This window comes from Anabrus simplex, chromosome 3 (genome assembly GCF_040414725.1).
Source record: "Anabrus simplex isolate iqAnaSimp1 chromosome 3, ASM4041472v1, whole genome shotgun sequence".
In the NCBI taxonomy this organism is placed as follows: domain Eukaryota; kingdom Metazoa; phylum Arthropoda; class Insecta; order Orthoptera; family Tettigoniidae; genus Anabrus; species Anabrus simplex.
Window position 1 is genome coordinate 226,120,460 of NC_090267.1, and position 21,968 is coordinate 226,142,427.

Here is a 21,968-nt window from a genome sequence, read left to right on the forward strand (position 1 = left end):
TACGACAAGACTTTACCATCTCAGCAATTTGAAAATCCATGCCCTTCCAAATGAAGAAATGTCTGATCTTTTGACGGGTTTTGAAGATACCAAGATGTCTGCCAATAGCAGAATTATGATAGTACTGAAAAAAACAACAGGTATCAAGAGTTGAGGACATACAATTTTCCACTTCTTGTCATTACGTGCCTTACAACACAAGACACCATTACGCATACTATAGGGTTTTACAATTTTACCACCCTTGATATCATTGATGATCAGTTTCAACTCAGGGTCGTCCCTCTGATGCTTACTAATGTCTTGATATAACAATGGGCAATCAGATAATATAGCATTGACACAACCCGAGACACACTGACATGGTTGAGGAAGATCGATGCTCACAGGTTCATTATTCTCACCAGGGGAGTCACCAAACATACGACTCAGACAGTCCGCAGTGACATTATCAGTCCCTTTTATGTGACGTACCTCGAATTTGAAGGCAGAAATGCGAATTGCCCATCTAGTAAGATGACCAGTCCGACGTGGGCGATTCAGAACCCAACTTAAGGCCATGTTATCAGTTTCCAAGAGAAAGGGAGCATGCTCACTATACATCCGAAATTTTTCTAAAGCAAAGATGACTGCCAAACATTCAAGTTCATACACAGAGTACTTAGATTCCAATGAGCTTAATGCATGAGAGGCGTAAGTGATAGGACGTCTACCGAGTTCGGATTCCTGAAGAAGAACTCCGGCTACAGCAGAACATGAAGCATCAGTTTGTACGATGAATTTTTTGGAGAAATCAGGAATGGCCAAGACGGGAGAGTTGGACAAAGTAAATTTTAGTCTCTCGAAAGCTTCTTTCTGAGGAAGATCCAAACAAACTTAGCATCTTTGCGTCTCAACGCATTGAGAGGGGCAGCAATGTCAGCAAAATTTGGTACAAATTTCAAAAAAAAAAAAATTAGCCATGCCAATGAAACGAGCAATGTCTTTTTGATTCTTGGGAGGAGGGAAGTCGTGAATTGTTTGAGTTTGACTCTTATCGATAGCAACTCTTTCGGGAGACACAATGTGGCCAAGAAAGGACATCTGGTGTTTAGCAAAGGACACCTTAGCAATTTTGACAGTCAGGCCAGCTTTTTTTAACCGAGTAAGCACCTCATGGATATGCAGGACATGTTCCTGAAAAGTTGTAGAGTAAATTATAAGATCATCCAAATAATGATAAACGTACTGAAATTTAATGTCCGAAAGGATTGAATCTAGGAGGCGAGTGAGAACTGCAGCTCCCGTGGACAGCCCAAAGGGCACGCGACAGAATTCATACAGATTCCAGTCCGTCGCAAAGGCAGTAAGGTGACGAGACTCTTCAGCAAGAGGAATATGAAGATACGCACTGTTCAAATTGAATGATGTATAAAATTTAGCACCATGAAACCAGGAAAAACAAGAATGAATGTCAGGCAATGGCACAGACTGGAGAGCCACTTTGCGGTTTAAAGCACGATAATCTACAACAGGACGATAACCACCGTTAGGTTTAGGCACAAGAAAGATGGGGGAGGAATAGGCAAAGGTAGATGGACGGATGACACCCTCATTCAGCATATCCTGGATAATGTCCTTCAATATTTTCATGCGGGGAGGAGCCAAACGATAAGGAGGTGATCTGACAGGAATGTTATCAGACACATCAATTTTGTACTCGAGGACGTTAGTCAACCCAAGCTTATCAGTGAAAACATCTGGAAATTTTGCACACAAATCACGAATTTGTACAGCTTGGTCACTAGATAAATGCTCCAAGTTAATTTGGACAGTTTCAAGATTAGAGCGCTCTTGTCAGAATAAATTAAACTAGAGGGAATAATATGCCTGCCAATTAAAGGAACTTTAGAATGAGGAGAAAACTTGAAAAATAATTTCCTTTCCTGAAGATCAATTACCAAACCAACATGTGTCAAGAAATCAGCGCCCAAAATAAGGTTACAACATAATCCCTTAACTACCACTAATTTAAATTTCCAGGTAAAGCCCAAAATTCTTTGATAATAATCGAGCCAATGACATATACAGTTGAACCGTTAGCAGTTACACAATTAATTAACACAGGTTGAAGTTCAGGAAGGTTACACGGAGATTTATACCTCTCATACCAGGACATGTTGAGTAAGGAATACGCACTCCCAGAATCCACGAGAGCGGACACGGGCTCGCCGTTGATCTCAGTTGGAATAAAAGGCAAGTTAACACATACATGGGCAGAAATACACTGGTAATCAACATGACAGGGCATCACTAGACTGGTTACCCAAGTTCACATGTCTGGTTGAGACAGGAGAAAAATTCACTGTTTCTTTTGTGTCGGCTAGTCATATTCTAGGTTGATTCAGAGGAACATATGTCAGCGGATTGGGGTTATTCAGACAAGAACGCTTGGCATGTTGTTTGGACCCACAAATAAAACATGCAAAATTGGGGTTGTTATAATTCAGGGATGTAGTTGGGTGTTTTAGGCTCGCGCATTTGTCCCGAAGATGATCTCTGGCACCACATACATAACACTTCTTAACAGGCTTAACAGCCGGAGGTAACGTCTGTGAAATATTCCAAGGACAAAGCGAGGGTGGAGGAACGTCTGCCACATGGCACGAATCCTCATAACGCACACTCTCTGCCTCAACACAAGCGGCTTCGAGTTCCTTGAGGGTCACAGGTCTCTGAGTAAAGCACATGTAAGAACGGTACTGCTGCGAGATACCCCTTACCAAATGATTCACCACATTTGTTTCCGAAATGGATTGCCTGAAGACCTTGCAATAGTACTTGATATCTTTAATATAGGTCGACAATTTCTCATTTAAAGACTGCCTCCGAAAACGACAACTTTGGATGAGAGACTGTTAGCATCCCCTGACAGTGAGGGAAGCAGACACAGAAGACATTTAGAGAAGTTAACTCAAAAACATGTGCGGTTTCTAATAATTCAATCCAGAATCTTAAAAATCGAATAGTTTCTTCGATAGAGTCTACAGAGAGTCCGCCAAGCCTTTAAATAAATCTAAGACAGGAGGAGGTACCACAAAGGAGTTGACTGGTAAGCATCCGTGACATTTACCTACAGTTTGGGAAGACAAAGTACCAGACGGGTGGGAGGCGGGTACGTCAACATGTTCGACCTTACTCGCCTGTGAATCAACATCAATGAGGGTAAGGTCTTGTACATCGACAAACATCTCAATTGCGTGAACATCACATGACAAGGCAATGGTCTTGGATAACAGTTCAGAAATTTCTAGGCGATGATACGGGCTAAGATCTAAAGTTAGCAGATCCTTGATTCGATTTAAATAGTGATCTACCCTAACTTTAATTCTTTTCAGTTGTGCCTTAGATGGCGTAATGTCAGCAAAAGAAGAACATAATTCAGTTAATTCATCAATATTGTCTAGAATAAGGCCAATCGACTCACCAATTGACTGCCGGTCCAGCTCAGGTACCATTATGGAAAAATGGGCGCACTCCCTCAATCTTTGAATTTTGACAGCATTGGTTCCACTGTATTCACACCCATGCACTTCTAGTTCATAAGCCAGCTCCTCGCTTCTCAGCATGCTCGGATCGATTATTGACCGTCCACCCATCATGGAATGATATATGAAACAAGAAATAATACCCAAAGGATTAGTAAGTTCACCTCAGCTTACAATTTTTTAAAGTCAGTATTCAGTGGTGGTACACATTTCTTGGATGCTTGTCTGGCCAAATGCTACTAGCCGTCAGCGTAGGTTCAACACAAAAAACCACGCGACAAGGTACCAACTGACGCCCCCACCACAAGTGATATTAAAATAGTGTCTGGCTAGTGACACCATGGAGTAAGCATATCACAACAAGGAAGCAACAAAATCAAAATGCAACAAAACACCAAAAATAAACTTAAAATAAATGTGGAAGAGTGAATATATAGCACCAGGGACCCATTTCCCAAGGAACAAAGGCCGGGATCAACAAGGGGAACCAGAACAAGCATCTACAAGAAATTTTGTACACCCATTTGAAAAAACAATACTATAATTAATTCAAACATACTACAACCTAATACATGTTTAGTAGAAAATAACTGGATGAAAAGAATTAATTTTGTTTAGTTAAAAAGTTTCAAGTGAATGAAAATAAATACATAGGGCTAAGTTATATCTACAATTCTTTTTCTTTTAAATAATTTTGGTAAATTTTTGCTTTATAAATAAGAAAAATATAATTTATCTATTACTAAGGTGAGGTTTTTAACAACAAATATATTATCTCTTAATATGAATAAATAAGGAAATAAATAAATAATTTAAGTAAATAATACCAAATCTTCAGGAGTGATCCTGATACCGTATCCGACAGTAGACGGTACTACCTGCGACTGTCTGGCCAAGGGTTGGGCGGCCGACACCAAACCCGACAAACTAGGGGAAGACCAACAGCTACGGGTGGAGGAGTTTTCCCCTAGAAGGTTTGATGAGACCCTTGTATAGGAAATGACACATAAATTCATCAGCTGCTGCCTTGTAGTGAGGTAGGGGACTGCCAAAGGCTAAGGGAGAATACCCCTGACAGAAAATCCCCAGCAGTGTTAGGCTTAGCAAGTCAACTGAAGGGTTATATCGATTGCTTTCAACTACAAAACGAGCCTCGGAATGTAAAGAAAATACCGGATAGACACGTCTTCTCAAACATCTGCAACGTATGATGACCGTAAGGCTGATGTTCAAGTACAATTTTCTGAGAAGAAGCCCAAAAGAAAGAGTCCTAAACACAGAATTGGAACATTAAATATCCTGACCCTGACTGGCAGAAGCGAGGAGCTGATAGATATGATGGAAAGTAGGAACCTCTGTATTCTTGGCCTGAGTGAGGCAAAGTGGAAGGGAAGAGGAACAAAAAAGCTAAGAAAAGGATACAAACTACATTGGAATGGAAATAAAACAGAAGCCAAAAATGATGTAGGTTTTATATTAAGAGAGGACATTGATGTCATCAGTGAGGTAATATATGTTAATGAAAGAATTATTAAGTTGAACATCTCTCTTAACAAGAGTGTGCTGACAGTAGTCCAGGTGTATGCCCCACAGACTGGCTGTAACGAAGAGGAAAAAGAACAATTCCGAACTGATTTAGAAGAAGCTATAGAAAGAGAGGAAAATATCATAATAATGGGAGATCTAAATGCTCAAGTTGGATCAGACAGGCGTGGATATGAAAATGTACTAGGTCCACATGGTTATGGAGACAGGAACCCAGAAGGAAAAAGTCTTCTAGATCTATGTGTAAGGAATGGCTTAAGAATAAACAACAGTTGGTTTCAGAAGCAGCTAAGTCATAAACTAACAAGATACAGTTGGAATGGAGATACTAAAACTCTGATAGATTATTTTATATCTGACAATGAAGCAGGAAAGACCATATGTGATGTCAGAGTTATACCAAGTGAAAGCCTGGACAGTGACCACAGACTTCTCCTCGCAACAATAAAGCACATTGAAATTTAGAGACCTCAGAAATACAGGAAACCAAAAATTAAGACATGGGAGCTAAAGAAGACAGAGAAACAAGTTGAATACACAAAAAAAGTGACCAATAAATTACCATCAGATGCATTACAAGAAGGCAACATCGAGTGGACTAGATTCAAAGAAAGCATTGTCGGAGCTGCATTAGAAGTTTGTGGTAAAACTAATAGCAAAATGAAGGGAAAAGAAACTCCTTGGTGGAACAATCGGGTGAAGATTGCTGTGAAAGTGAAAAATGAAACCAGGAAAGCCAGAGACAAAGAAATGCAAAAAGGAAGTCAAAGGAACGAATCTAGAGTAAACGAACTGCAGCAGAAATAGAGATCAGAAGTTACAAGTAAAGAAAATTGTGGCCGAAGAAAAACAGAAAGCTTGGACTGATTTCACAGATAAACTAGAGCAAGACAGCAAAGCTAATTCTAAACTACTTTACCGAACAATACGAAATATAAGAAGAGACAATGAATACATAACAGCAATAGAGGAACCAGATGGTAACATAGTTAGGGAGGAGACAGAAATAAGGAAGATCATGAAATCCTATTTTGATAATTTATACAACAGTACTGGCAAAGACTCCAATGATGTAACTACGCAGGTCAGTTTAAGCTGCAATGATGAGCCTGACCAAGAGAGTCCGCCAACATGGAAGGAAGTAGAGACGGCCCTTAATAGTATGCCCAAAGAAAGATCTACAGGATTTGATTAAGTCAGTGCAGATATGATCAAAGCAACTGGTGCAATAGGAATACAGTGGCTTCATAGAGTAATTAATGCAATATGGAAGGATAGGAAAGTCCCAGATGATTGGAAAAAGGGAATAATAATACCTCTCTTCAAAAAAGGAAGCAGGAAGAAATGTAGCAATTATAGAGGGATCACTTTATTGTCTCATAGTTTGAAAATATTTGAGAAAATACTTGAAAAAAGGCTAAGGAAAATAATAGAACCACAACTACAGGAAGAACAATATGGATTCAGAGAACACCGATCAACTACCGATCTCATATTTGCACTTAGAATACTGTTAGAAAAGCATTGGGAGAAGGGCAAAGACTTAACACTAGTGTTTTTGGATCTCGAAAAAAGCATTTGATAGTGTTCCAAGGAAGACTATATGGGAATGTTTAAGAAAGAAGAATGTACCCAAAGGGCTTATCCAGAAAGTTAAAATGCTTTACGAAGACTGCTGCAGTTGCGTACAGATAGGAAATGGTAATTCTGATTGGTTCCAAACCACTAAAGGAGTGCAACAAGGCAGTACCCTTTCACCATTACTTTTTATCACTGTCATGGATGAAGTCATGAAAGAAATTAAGCAGAAGAACAATATGGACATCAATGCATTTGCATTTGCAGATGATGTAGTAATTTGGGGAAATACAGAGAAGGAAGTCCAAGAGAGGCTGAACACCTGGAATGAACATTTGAAAGCACACGGATTAACAATAAATAAATAAATCGAAAACTGTTACTATGTCTGTCAACAGGCAGAAGAAGAAAGGAAAAATAATGCTGGAAGGTACACAACTGGAAACAGTAGACCAATATATCTTGGGTGCATCATTTCAATTGATAACAGAATACAGCATGAGTTTAACAACCGCATTCAAAAATCAGCTCAGTTTTACCATCAAGTTCGGAACCTCCTCTGGAACGAACAAGTTCCCTTAAGATCAAAGCAGATTCTATTCCAATCATACTTCACCCCCATAATAACATATGGCCTAGAAACCTGCACAACAACCCAACAAGTGGACAGCAAACTACAAGCCGCAGAAATGAAGTTCCTACGAACTATGGTACAGAAGACAAAAAGGGACAGGGTAAGGAATGAAAGAATAAGGGAGCAAGCTGGTGTGTACCCATCCCTGAATGAAAAAGTGACAAGGGCCCGTTTGAAATGGTTTGGCCATGTCAAACGAATGGACGATGGAAGGACAGCAAAACAATGGCTACACACAGTCGTGGCCGGAAAACGACCGGTAGGAAGACCTAGGAAGAGGTGGCTGGACCAAGTGAAAGAGGACATAGGCACAAAAGGAATCAGCTGGGATGTCGTCTTGAGAGAAGAGTGGTACATGGACAGACAGAAGTGGAGAGTGCTCGTAAACCACACCGGGCAACTGGAGTGGAAAACTGATGATGATGAATACCAAATCTATGAAAACATGAAATATACTAGAATGAAATACTAACCCAAGCGACCTAATTACTAAAGGAGCTCCTTAAATAAACCTAAATACATCATTTTACCTGATATCTACTTTTAAAATAACTTAATTTTCTGAGGACCATTATTAGTGGAAGGTTCACAACACCGAACACATAGTAGAAAATACTAAATGCAAAACGCGTCGCCCGAATCAATCACAAGGACATCCCTGACGAAAAATATCCGTCACATAGCATATCCCAGAAATAGAACCAAATAACATAGAAAATTTAGCATCACCATCACCAAACCACAAACAAAAAGAAACAAGAAGTCATCGTTCATATGCCGTACACTTGAAGAGAGAACCCGTCAGATAATACAAATATTAGTAATCACATACTCAAATACATTTTCCACAGTCATTTTACAAATACAAGACGTACACCGACAGATTTCAAGTTTATTTATTAATTGTAACGCCACATTACACACACATGACTGCTCGTGCTGTGAGATAGCAACTAACACAACGCGTGACACGCTCTTTCCCCCACTCTTTCCTCCCTTCCAAAATATCACAGCTATTACACAAATACATCATGGCATGCTCAAAGGACCGAATGAGGCATTTTCAAATGGACATCGATTGAAAGCTAAGGACAAATGAATTGTAGCAAAATTTGTAAAATGTTGGAGTGAACCTCATCGCGCGAGTGATCGCGGGTTAATATGCTACATCTTATCTCACCTTTTTGTATTCTGATTTTTCTCAGTTTGCATTTGTTATAAATCATTTGGTAATTTAATATGCTAACAAAGTAATAATTCATATTTATTTTACAGCTAGTGAAATTGCCAGGTTTATATTGGATGTGTTTTCTTTCAGCTGCCCAAACTCGTATTAATGAAGAATATAGAAAATATAAGCATGTTGAAGATGCTGCTGTAATTGAAGAAGTAAGTTCTTGAATGACTCAGTGCATGTTTTGTGTTGTTGTTTCATATAAGGGGCTTGGGACATTGTGGTAAATTGAGTATTTGGTGAATGTGAAGACTTTTAACCTGTGTGGTTGTATCTTCTGTAATTGAGTATTTGGTGAATGTGAAGACTTTTAACCTGTGTGGTTGTACCTTCAGTGTTGAGTGTAATTGCAGTTTATTGGGGTTACAATTGGAAGGGAAGCAGTTATATCCTATACATTTGGTAGTGCCTCTGCATTTCTTAAAGTTGAAATGAAAAACTGTGAATGTCCCAGATTATGATTTTAATTCACTTCTCTGCTCAGTTATATTACCAGGTTCTGAATGCACCTTATTTCAGCCTTGCATATTAGTCTGAAATTTATAGCAAAGGCACGAATTGAACCTGAACCGACTGAGTGGCAAAATACTTAGCTAACTTGTAAATCGTAGTAAGAGAAAGTGTGTAAATCCATGAAAAGATAGGGAAAAAATGTAGAAAGATTGTTTACTAGGTAGGGTGTAATAGTGTGAGAGGTACTATAGGCAGAGCATTGGTGATAAATTAATCTCTTAACTTAAAGACCCAAGATATAAATTAATCAGTTGATCAATCAATTACCACTTATCTGCATTTAGGGCTGTCACCCAGGTGGCAGATTCCCTATCAGCTGTTTACTTAGTCTTTTCTTAAATGATTTCAAAGAAGTTGGACATTTATCAGACATCTCCTGTAGTAAACTATTGTAATCCCCAATTCCCCTTCTTATAAATGAGTATTGGCCCCAATTTGTCCTCTTGAATTCCAGCTTACCGAGCTCGATAGCTGCAGTCACTTAAGTGCAGCCAGTATCCAGTAATCAGGAGATAGTGGGTTCGAGCCCCACTGTCAGTAGCCCTGAAGTTGGTTTTCCATGGTTTCTCATTTTCACACCAGGCAAATGCTGGGGCTGTACCTTAATTAAGACCACGGCCGCTTCCTTCCAATTCCTAGGCCTTTCCTATCCCATCGTCGCCATAAGACCTACCTCTGTCAGTGCGACGTTAAACAAATAGAAAAAGAAAAAAAAATCCAGCTTTATCTTTCCTACTTCTGAAAACTCTACTCAAGCTTATTTGCCTACTAATATAATTCCAAGCCATCTCCTCCACTGACAACTTGGAACATTCTGCTTAATTTAAGAACTAGTATTAGGTTTAATGGTCCACCCAATCAATACACTTCACTTTACAGGTGAGAACACATTCAATGTTAAAATATGTTATACATTCTTTGGTACATGTTTGTGCGGCCAGTATCCAGTATTCGGGAGATAGTAGGTTCGAACCCACTGTCGGCAGCCCTGAAGATGGTTTTCCGTGGTTTCCTATTTTCACACCAGGCAAATGCTGGGGCTGTAGCTTAATTAAGGCCACGGCCGCTTCCTTCCAGCTCCTAGCTCTTCCCTGTCCCATCGTCCCCATAAGACTTATCCGTGTCGGAGCGACGTAAAGCAACTAGCAAAAAAAAAAGGTATATGTTTCATCTTATTTAAGATTTCTTCAGCCAGAGCATCTCGTATCTAATTATAATACATAATTATTACTGTCTAATAATTTAAAATGGATGAACCCATGTCCTTTCTAAATGTTTAAAAATAGGCTGCACTAAAAACAATACACACTGTTTTTCCATAAAACGGTCCATAACTTTTTTACAGAAATTCTACATGTTAAAATTTGATTCTAAATAATATTTCTTGAGATTTGACATACAGTAGCTTCAGTGTACTGACTAACTAGAATTTGAACTTTGGCCTAGGAAATGGGAGAATGGGACCTTATCATCAACTGAAGAATACTGAACAGTGATGGACAGTTTTATAAAAAAGCAGTGTGTGTTGTTTTTAGTGTATTTTTAAACATTTAGAAAGGACATGGTTTCATCCATTTTAAATTATTAGACAGTAATAATTATGTATTTTAATTATATACAAGATGCTATGGCTGAAGAAGTCTTAAATAAGACAAAACATGTACCGTACCAAAGAATGTTCAGGGTGACCGACGGGAATCTGACGTTTTTGGCATGGCTAGTACTCTCTCAGTAGGAGCAGTGGGGAGCAGAATTGTCAAGCAGGACACTCGCCATCCGTTGCCGTTTCAGTAGCTATGGAGCAGTGGTCGGTTGAACATCGTATGTTTGCGTACGACGCATTTGTGCAGAATGGCGGATCTGTTATAACAGCACAGTGACTTTTTCGTGTGCGTTTCAACCGTGGGCGTCGCGCTTCCGTTCCCAGCCGCAACACGATTCTCAGTTGGGTTAATAATGTACGGACAACAGGATCTATTGTTAAAAAGACGCCACCAGGTCCGACTAAGATAGTAAGAACACCAGAAAACATCAAGTGTGTGAGAGCCGCGGTGACACGTAACCCTGGGCGCTCAGCACGTAAACATGCACGCGAACTCGGAATGAGCCGTGAATCTGTGCGAACAGTCTTAAAGAAAGACATGAAATTTCACCCTTTGGTGCGCAACGACACCGTTCGGCATCATTGGTCCCTATTTTTTCTAGGACGAGAATGGTGCAACTTTTACAGTGAATGCCGAACGTTACTGCCGCATGCTGAACACAAACCGTTACTCGCTGTGAGTGTAAAGTTTTTTCGTGAATGACACGGGGATTTTGAGGGCACCAGTACCGTAAGTTCTCCCTATTAACATCCCCATCCAGATGGAAATGCACCTCGTCACTCATGATAATGACTGCATTCTCATTGTCTTCCAAAACAATTTGCAGTTGAAAAGCAAACGCCTGCCGCTGCGCGTAATCTCTCTCCTCAAGTTTCTGGGAGTAACACATCTTGTAAGGGTAAAATTTCATGTCTTTCTTTAAGATTGTTCGCACAGATTCATGGCTCATTCCGAGTTCGAGTGCATGTTTACGTGTTGAGTGCCCAGGGCTACGCGTCACCGCGGCTCTTACACACTCGATGTTTTCTGGTGTTCTTGCTGTCTTAGTCGGACCTGGTGGCGTCTTTTTAACAATAGATCCCGTTGTCTGTACATTATTAACCCAACTGAGAATCGTGTTGCGGCTGGGAACGGCACCACGACGCCCTCGGTTGAAACGCACACAAAAAAGTCGTTGCACTGTTATAACAGACCCGCCATTCTGCAAAAATGCGTCGTATGCAAACATACGATGTTCTAACCGACCACTGCTCCATAGCTACTGAAACGGCAACACATGGTGAGTGTCCTGCTTGACAATTCCGTTCCACACTCCTCCTACCAAGAGACTACTAACCATGCCAAAAACGTCAGATTGTCGTTGGTCACCCTGTATAACATATTTTAACATTGAATGTGTTCTCACCTGTAAAGTGAAGTGTATTGATTGGGTGGACCATTAAATCTAATACTACTTCTTAAATTAAGCTGTATCAATACGGACCTACTACTCTTTTGTTGAAAATCACCCAGAACAAATCATGCTACTTTCCTTTGGATCTTCTCTAGTTCTTGAATTAAGTAATCCTGGTGAGGGTCCCATACAGACTAGAACCATGCTTTAACTAGGATCTTACCATTGACTTATACACCCTCTCCTTTACTTCCTCACTAGAACCCCTAAAGACTGGATTATATGCAACATAAAAAGCTCAAAATATGTATGCAGATATGCATGAAAAATGCTTAAAATATGCATGAAAAGTGTGAAAATATGCAACATCAAATAATTAAAAAAGTAATGATTAGTTATATAATATAACTTATATTATTTCAAAAACAACATACAATTGGCAATTTTTATTTTAAAACAAGTATTGTTTACAAATTATTTTACATATTGCTACTATGGTAAACAGAAACGATCAGGTACTGTTCCAAATGTTCAGTAGTAAGATTGTGTCGTCGTTCGCTGAAAACATTTTTATAAACAGAAAAGGACCATTCGACATTAACTGAGGTAACTGGACAGTATCTGAATTTGGGTTTTATATTTGCACTTATTGTTTCTGGCAAAAGTTCACCCGTCCCATTAATAAAACTATCAATTTGACAGAAAGGTTCAAAGCCTGGGTTATTGTTCAAAATGTTTGTAAACTTTTCTTTAAGTTTCCTTGGGAATACCTCCAGCAAGGAGTTCACTAGACAAATTTTATTCATTGCCTGAATAGATTCAGTGAATGCCAAATCTTGAGTTTCGAGCTTTTTAATACTCGCGGGTATATGAGGAAATTGGCTGCTAATGACTGCAATGTTTTTCTGAATGCTGGAATCATTAAATGCTTCCTTGCACTGACAAACTGCCACTGCCTCAAAATGTTCATTGTAACCTATTACAAAACTACTTAAAATAGTTTTACTTGAGTTCGCCTTGTCATACCTTATAATGATAGAAAACTATTTCTTTTCCATACATGTTTTGGGAAAATAATCCATTCCCTTCATCAGTGATATCAGTTCAAAGAATAAAACAATATAACACTATCTTTTGTTTTTTACAATTTAAAGAAGTATTGTGTCCTAATTCACCATATCAGTGAATAAAGAAAACTAATGGAATATTATGAAAATGATCATTCAGTTCAACAAAATTTTATGTAATGATCATTTTCATAATATTTCATTAGTTTTCTTTATTCATTGATATGGTGAATTAGGACACAATACTTCTTTAAATTGTAAAAAACAAAAGATAGTGTTATATTGTTTTATTCTTTGAACTGACATTACTGATGAAGGGAATGGATAATTTTCCCGAAACATGTATGGTAGAATAAATAGTTTTTATCATTATAAGGTGTATTGACAAGGCGGACTCAAGTAAAACTATTTTAAATAGTTCTGTAATAGATTCAGACAAGTCAATATGGGATCAAACAACCATATTAACCTATTATGGTTAAGTTTATCAACAATGTTCATTGTAAAACAGGGCCGATGACCTTCGATGTTAGGCCCCTTAAAACAACAAGCAGCATTGTAAAACAACACAGCTTCGACCCAGGAACCCCAAGAAGTTACCACTGGTTCGGGAGGTAAAGGCACATTTTGTAGTTTTTCTTTGTAGGCCTTGATGCGAGCAGGTGCCTTAAGAAACACTTTCTTTGTTGATGAAATCAGTTTGTTTACACTCCCAAACGTGGATTGTACTTCTTCAGCGAGGCGATGTACTCCGTGAGTGAAGCACGTCGCACGAATCATATTCGTGTAAAATACTTGGAGGGCTTTTCCTGCTTTGATCATGTAGGGAAGTAGCATCTGAGAGAAACACAAACATCCTTTCATCTGCAAAAGATTCTCCAAATATCTTTTTAATGCCTTCATTCACACATCTGGTGATCGTAGAATGATTTACATTTTGTAATTCTTTGCAGGCCACCAAATAATAATAAGAAGGCTCTTTTTTTAATAAAACCAAACGAAACCCCATGGCACTACATCCCTTGAAGGGCCTTGGTCTACCAAGCGACCGCTGTTGAGCCCGAAGGCCTGCAGATTACGAGGTGTGATGTGATCAGCACAATGATTCCCCTCGGCCGTTATTCTTGGCTTTCTAGACCGGGGCCGCCATCTCACCGTCAGATAGCTCCTCAATTCTAATCACATAGGCTGAGTGAACCTCGAACCAGCCCTCAGGTCCAGGTAAAAATCCCTGACCTGGCCGGGAATCGAACCTGGGGCCTCCGGGTAAGAGGCAGGCACGCTACCCCTACATCACGGGGCCGGCTCTTTTTTTAATGCACCAACACATTAGCAATGTAACGGGCACAATTGTCAGTAGTTTCATCAGCTGAAATCCAAATGATGTTATCCTTGAGTTCATTGCGTATTTCTTCCAGAACATGTAGATAAATTGTCAGCTTGTAATTTTTATGCAATATTGATTCATCTGGTATATTTTGATTTAAGCAATATTTGTGCAGAAAACCTTTGAGGATAGGGTTTGTAAGTTTGTGAAGAGGAATATTACTTGCAATGAATGCTTCACATAGATCCATGTTAGTGATTTTTGTAGTTCCCTCTGGAGGTTAAATCACTGCTACTGTTACTTGCTGCTGTTAAAGGTTGTTGTCATGGGCTTTTTTTTTTTTTTTTTTTTTTTTTTTTTTTTGCATTCCTGCGAGATGAAGACTTGTCTTTATGTGCTGGTCTATTTGAAACTTTTTTTGTGCACGAAACTTCTGAGCTCAGCTCAGCGGCATCTTCACCCAGTAGTGCTCTGCTGGAGGTAGCGTAAGTGCCATCTAATACTGATTAGAAGGTCAGAGAATTCCCTCCATTGCACTTGGAGGTAACAGTGAAGGTATGGAAACAAAGATGTGCATTCTTGTGATAGGCGGTAACTCACCTGCAGAGCACTATACCTTTGGGATGGTCTATTGTTCGCTATTATTGCCTATTGTTGAGTTCATTCCATTCAAAATCTTTGGTAACATTTCCTAAGATCCAGAACATAGTAAAAAGTTTCATAGGAGGGTACGAGGAATGTTAAAATTTATATTTTATCACAGTTTCTCAAATATCTTGAGGTGTTGCGTTTTTTTTTTTTTTTTGCTCGGCAGTGTATTATCACCTAGGTATTTTCAGTGATTCCCATTAGCTATGGTCACCCCATCGACCCAAACACAGTATTTATTTCAAACCGAGAGGACTTCTCCTGATGTAGATGTTGATTCCCATAGGGAACCTAAAATATTGGTCCTGAATGAGTCCTGAATATTTGTCCTCTCGGTGAAACTGACGACTTTTTACTCTGTTTGCCAACATACCATTACTTGCTGTCCATCTCACAACTTTGTCTAGGTTTTTTTGCAGTTGCTCACAATCCTGTAACTTATTACTCCATACAGTATAAAAACATCCACAAAAAGCTTTTTCAATGATTCTAGTTCTTTACTCATATATGTATGTAAGAAAACACAGAGGTCCAATAAAACTACCTTACAGGCCCCCCTCTCAATCAGTCCAGGATCAGATAATGCTTCACCTACTTTAATTCCCTGAGTTCTATTTTATAGAAGTTTAGCCACCCATTCAGTCACTTTCATCTAGTCCAATAGCCCTTATTTTCCTCAACAATCTTCCACGAACTGCCCTGTCAAAGGCCTTGAATAGCTCAATAGTGATACAGTCCATTTGACCTCCTGAATCTAAACTATCGGCTGTATCTTGCTGGAATCCTAGAAGTTGAGCCTCACAGGAATAATCTTTCCTAAACCCAAACTGTCTTCCTTCAAACCAGTAATTTTGCAAACATGTGTAATGTAATCAGAAAGAATGTGTTCCCAGAATTTACATGCAACACATGTCAAGCTGACTGGGCTCTAATTATCCACGTATGTTCATCACCATTTCCTTTGTATACTTTGGTACTATAGCAACACCCCATTCATTTGGTATAGCTCCTTCTTGTAAACTGTAATCAGTATGTACGTCAGATATGGTACTATAATCCAACCTATAGCCGTTAGTATATTCCAAGAAATCTTACCAATTCCAGCTGCTTTTCTAGTTTTCAAGTTTTGTATCTTTTTGTAAATATCTTTGTTTTCATGCGTAAATTTCAGTACCTCGCTATTATTAGTCTACCTTAGGGGTGCTCAGCTGGGTGCTCATTGAGGCTAGCCCAGTGCAGCCAGGCTGGCGTAACTTAAATGCGGGCAGCTACGTAGAAAGCATATGTCGCTGTGAAGCGAGAGAGCGAACACACTTGAGAAGGATGTGGAACGGTGATGATCCACTGTGGCTACAAAGCTCTCAGTGAAATGTTGATTGCAGTACCATGCAGTATTAAGCCTGGAGAGGGCGTGTCTCGGTCTTTTCGACCAGTTTCAGTTTATAGTTTTTAACGTAGCGGGCCCGCTAGCTTTCATCCCCTCAGTACCTTACATTGGACCCATCCACTATCAGCATGTGTAAACAATTCACCCCTCATGCTCCTCAGTTTCAGCCTAAGTGCATTGCTTGACGGACCCAGTTTAAAACTCCTGTCGCACCCCATGACGTATGTGTGTTTATGAGTTAAGTTTTTTCTTTTTTTCAGTTAGTATACCAAGATGTGTCAGTTTTGTTTTATTTTCGTGTGAAATAGTGCCTTCGTATATAGTAAAGTCCAACGTATCATGGATACGAAGGTAATCCCAAAAATAAGGTCTATTTTTTTAAAAATAAATACATAGACCTGCTTATTTCCACAATGGTTTACATCATTTTACAGCTTGAACATTTAGCTATTTTTCTACATAATCACCATTTTGGTCGATGCATTTTTGTAGACGCTGTGACAGTTTTTGTATGCCATGTCATACCAGCTCATCACCATGCTGTTCAGGAAGTGTGAACCTCATCTTTCACCTCGTCGTCGGTGCTGAATCGGTTTCCAGCCAAATGTTCTTTCAACTTAGGGAACAAGTGATAATCACTGGGCGCCAAGTCAGAACTATAGGGTGGGTGGGTGATGATGTTCCACTGAAACTGTTGCTGCAACAGTTTACCGGGCGACATGCGGGCGAGCGTTGTCATGGAGAATGTTTACGCCCTTGCTCAACATTCCTCTTCTCCGGTTCTGAATTGCCCGTCTGAGTTTTTTCAGGGTCTCACAGTACCTGTCAGCATTAATTGTGGTCCCAGCGGGCATAAAGTCAACCAACAACGTCTTCTTCTTCCCCTTCTTCTCCTCCCTTTTCGGTCCCAAAAAACAGTTGTCATGACTTTACTTGCAGACTGTGTTTGCTTAAATTTCCGCGGCTTTGGCGGTAACGTATCCATGATACGTTGGATTTTACTATATACGAAGGCACTACTTTACACGAAAATAAAACAAAACTGACACATTCTTGTTATACTAACTGAAAAAATGATGAAAAACTTAACTCATAAACACGCATACGTCATGGGGTGCGACAGGCTTTGGCCACTGGCATGATTGTTGCTTGGTCTCATTTTTGACATCCATGCACGACTCAACATACACTTCCGTCAATTGGCGATGGATTTCAATTGGTTCAGTACATTTCGCGTTCAAAAATCAAATAACTGTGAGCACTTCGCACTTGGCGGTAACATCCAATGGGAACTCCATTCTCAACGGCTGCCAAGCCAAGACTAGTGCCTCAGTGCAGCGTGCGCGTGTTTATATGCGAGCACAGGAAACACTCTTCACAATATTGTGACCAACAGCTACACAAACAGAGTTCTGTATTTATAACAAAACTAGCAGAAGTACGCGTTCTTCGTACGGGTTATCAGAAACTGGCTTTAGTTACTCATACTATCAGTGTGACTGACTTCATTAGATATTTATATCGCTGATGTATTTACTTAAGTACGTAGAAATTATTTGCATGTTTGGAATTATAGTGTATCTTCTTCTTCTTTTCTTCATGGGGGCCTCTAAATATTAGTTCCTAATTAGCGTCGACTTCTAAGATCCTTTGCTACCATGTTTTTCCTTCATTCCCACCTAGATATACCTGCTCCCTTCACAAAGCTCAGGTTTAGTGTAAGTATACTTTCACCAGATAGTACCACAAATATAAATATTATTGAATGTAGGCTATTTGTTTGATCCGACATTTCATAACTATTACTAATGATAAAGGAAATGAAAAATGAAATGAAATGTCGTATGGCTTTTAGTGCCGGGATATCCCAGGATGGGTTCGGCTCGCCAGGTGCAGGTCTTTCTATTTGACTCCCGTAGGCGACCTGCGTGTCGTGATGAGGATGAAATGATGATGAAGACAACACATACACCCAGCCCCCGTGCCATTGGAATTAGCCAATTAAGGTTAAAATCCCCGACCCGGCCGGGAATCAAACCCGGGACCCTCAGAACCGAAGGCCAGTACGCTGACCGTTCAGCCAACGAGTCGGACATAAAGGAAATATGCGATGCATAAAAGAAACTACTATAATTATCGAGAATTATAATTCTCAGGGATTGTCACTCAAGTCGCACATCATATAATGAATCTGAATATAAATGTTGTATCTTGACAATTGTGTACAGTATATAGGTTTCATGGTTACAATGATCGTAAAAGTGGACCAAAATGTCGGCACTAATAACATCAGTGATCCTAGTACTCCATGATTTGATAGAAAATAGTTTAAACTATAGGTAACAGACTCCGCAAAATGCTGAAACCTAAGCCAGTACGTAAAAACGGAGGCCCGTCGGCAACTGCTGGTCGCTGTACTACGGAGATCTCCGGGGCTATTATTTTTATACTTCACTCCCTTTCCATCCCCGCCCAAAGGAGTGCTATGAGTGTCTTACACAACAGTTTATTTTTTCCAGATAGTAAGTCATATGAGTATCAATTTTGGTTGGCAGCTATGCCCAAACGTACATGCATAATCTTGCTGCTGTAGAATCCTGGAGCTGTCGTTGCCATGGTTACGGCCGTTCGTTTCTTTATCTGATTCCTAGAGCAGGGGTAGTGTGGTTACAATATCTCCATAACGGTTGGTTTAGGGCCTTCAAACATGGTTTTCGTACCCGAAGGGTTTACCGAGTTTTGTTCTTTGCGTCAAGGGGCTTAAAATGAGCTTTGTCTCGTCCTTGTACGACAAATTCGATTTCGCCTATATTAGCCTATTATTTTAATATTTTTATATTCTCCCCTCATCGCCCCCCCTCAAATTGTTTTGAAAATAAAATACAGCCCATATTACTCACTGGCAATGTAGCTTTCTACAGGTGAAGTAATTTTTAAAATCGGTTCGGTAGTGTTTGAGTCTATCCGTTACAAACAAATATACAAATTTTTCCTCTTTATAATATTAGTGTAGAAGTATAAATTACATCCCTACACATATGGTTGCCGTCAGGAAGGGCATCCATCCGTAAAACAGGGTTTAATCCACATGTGCGACACAGTTCGCACCCGCAACCTCACAGGTGTGGGTAAAGTGATAGAAGAAGAAGAATATACTAATTTTTTTTAAAATTTCACCCGCTTTTTTATTCTCTTCACCCCCTTAAGTGGATTTTCCAAAAAGAGTGTCTTCATTTTTAAAGGAGATTCCAAGTACAAATTTTAAAGTCTGTAACATCTTCTTTTCTTGAGATATATGTATCCTCATATAAATAATTCAACTCCTTCCTCCCTTTTTCTCACCCTCCCCCCCCCCCCCCCCGCCCCCTTAAGTGTTTTTTCTGAAAACAAATATTTGTGTTCTTTTATTTTTAAAGAGGATTCCAAATATCAGTTTTCATGCCTGTAACATGTTGAGTGTTTGTGATTTATTGTAGATAATTTCGCTGCTGTAGAATCCTGGAGCAGACGTTGCCATGGTTATGGCAGTCATTACTTTATCCGATTCCCATAACAGGGGTAGAGTGGTGCCAGTATCTCCGTAACGGTTGGTTTTAGGGCCTTAAAACATGGTTTTCGGGCCCTAGGGCTTACCGAGTTTTGTTCTTTGCATCAAGAGGATTAAATTGAGCTTTGTCTCGTCTCTATACGACAAATTCAGTATTTTGCCTATATTAGCCTATTAATTGAATATCTCTCCCCCCTCCCCGTGCCTCCCACTTCGAATTGTTTTGAAAATAAAACACAGCCCATGTTACTCACTTGCAGTGTAGTTTTCTATAGGTGAAGAAATTTTTAAAATCGTTTCAGTAGTTTTTGAGTCTATTTGTCACAAACAAATTTTTTTATAGAAGTATAGATAGGAGACCTTATTTTTGGGATTAGCCTCGTAGAAAGAGGGAAAGAGAAATCAAAAGACTTATAAAGAGTGTTTCTCAGTTTCGCACCCAAGGAACCGTTGGCCAATAACTTTGTTTTTTACTATCTTGAACATTACTCGAATTAAGTCGTATATTATTTACAAGCATCTGAAAGGTGACTTTAACATTCAAAGGCATTCAAAGGAATTTGATTATTTGAAAGAACTAAACCAACATCTATGCATGAGATATTTGCAAGAACGGTATTCAAACTTTCCCAGTGGAGCTATAAAAGGAATATTCGTTAAATGTTAGGATTGCCTGAAGAAGTTCTGCCTTCTGTAGCTCCACAAAAACTAGAAGAGTTTGCAACAGAAAAACCAAAAACCAATAAACAGACAGAATAACCAAGACTAGATGCCATGTACGCCAGTGATATATCTATAAAAAACACGTGGCAGTGACATGTGTTCGGTGCAGTACAGAAAGTCGAGAATCTAGTGATGACACAGAATGAACGTCAATTGTTTAACATCCAATTTTTGTATTGTCAAAATACCTTTGAACATTATTTATAAGTTCGTGCAAAATTATTTACTATTTCTGTAACATTAAAAATAGTTTTTGCTTAATTTGTGCTATTGTTTCATGACCCGGTCTAAAACACCGTGCACACCTCCTTACGGGGCCCTCTCCAGTGTTAAAAAACAAAATGGCCAGAAACCCAAACTTTCCAAGATATATTTATACTGCACTTGATATAAACAATCAGTTTTATTTTCTTATATTTATATATATGGCTCATGGTGTGAGTTACTGTAGTCACGTCCTAGTTCGTGAACCATGGGCAACGCCTGAGTGGCCTAGTAAGTGGTCCTGAGAGTCGGGATACCAGTTGCTGTGGAATGGAAGTGGGCATCTTGGACATATTCTGAGTCATGGCCCTCCTTGTGCTCAGGAGGCTAGGACTATACAATTCACCGGTGGTCCATAACCCGTTAGAGGAGAGATCCTCGCTTGGACTATGTGCAAGTAGGGTAGCATCCTGCTTCATCAATTTACCAAGCTCAGAACATTTTAAGCAAGCCTCGGACCTATGGGAGTAACGGAGTACCACTCTCATTTGACAGGCGAGGGACTCCTTGGAAACAACTAGGCGAACGAAATGGAATTCGATGGGGAGCTATCAATATTAATGGGGCTTATGGAAGAAAGAAAGTAGTACTGGCTGAGTCAGCAAAGAGGATGCATCTGGATGTGCTAAGAGTAAGTGATATTCGGGTAAGGGGAGATAACGAGGAAGAGACAGGAGATTATAAAGTGTACTTGACTGGTGTTAGAAAGGGAAGGGCAGAGTCTGGGGTAGGGCTCTTTATCAGGAATACCATTGCACGGAACATAGTTTCTGTTAGGCACGTAAATGAGCGAATGATGTGGGTAGATTTGTCAGTTGGAGGAATTAGGACTAGAATTGTCTCCGTGTATTTACCATGTGAGGGTGCAGATGAGGATGAAGTTGACAAGTTTTATGAAGCATTGAGTGACATCATGGTCAGGGTCAACAGCAAGGATAGAATAGTGCTAATGGGCGATTTCAATGCAAGAGTTGGTA

The 21,968-nt window shown here is 39.5% G+C and overlaps 1 protein-coding gene across 2 annotated transcripts in view; it reads left to right on the top strand.

Moving 5' to 3' along the window:
* The window catches only part of LOC136867174 (complex III assembly factor LYRM7), a 92,331-nt gene that overhangs the window by 23,925 nt on the left and 46,438 nt on the right, over positions 1-21,968 (top strand). For both annotated transcript variants that reach the window (XM_067144295.2, XM_067144296.2), the window contains exon 3: positions 8,603-8,673. In XM_067144295.2, coding sequence (XP_067000396.1) covers positions 8,603-8,673 — 71 coding nt within the window. The remainder of the gene's footprint in view (positions 1-8,602; positions 8,674-21,968) is intronic.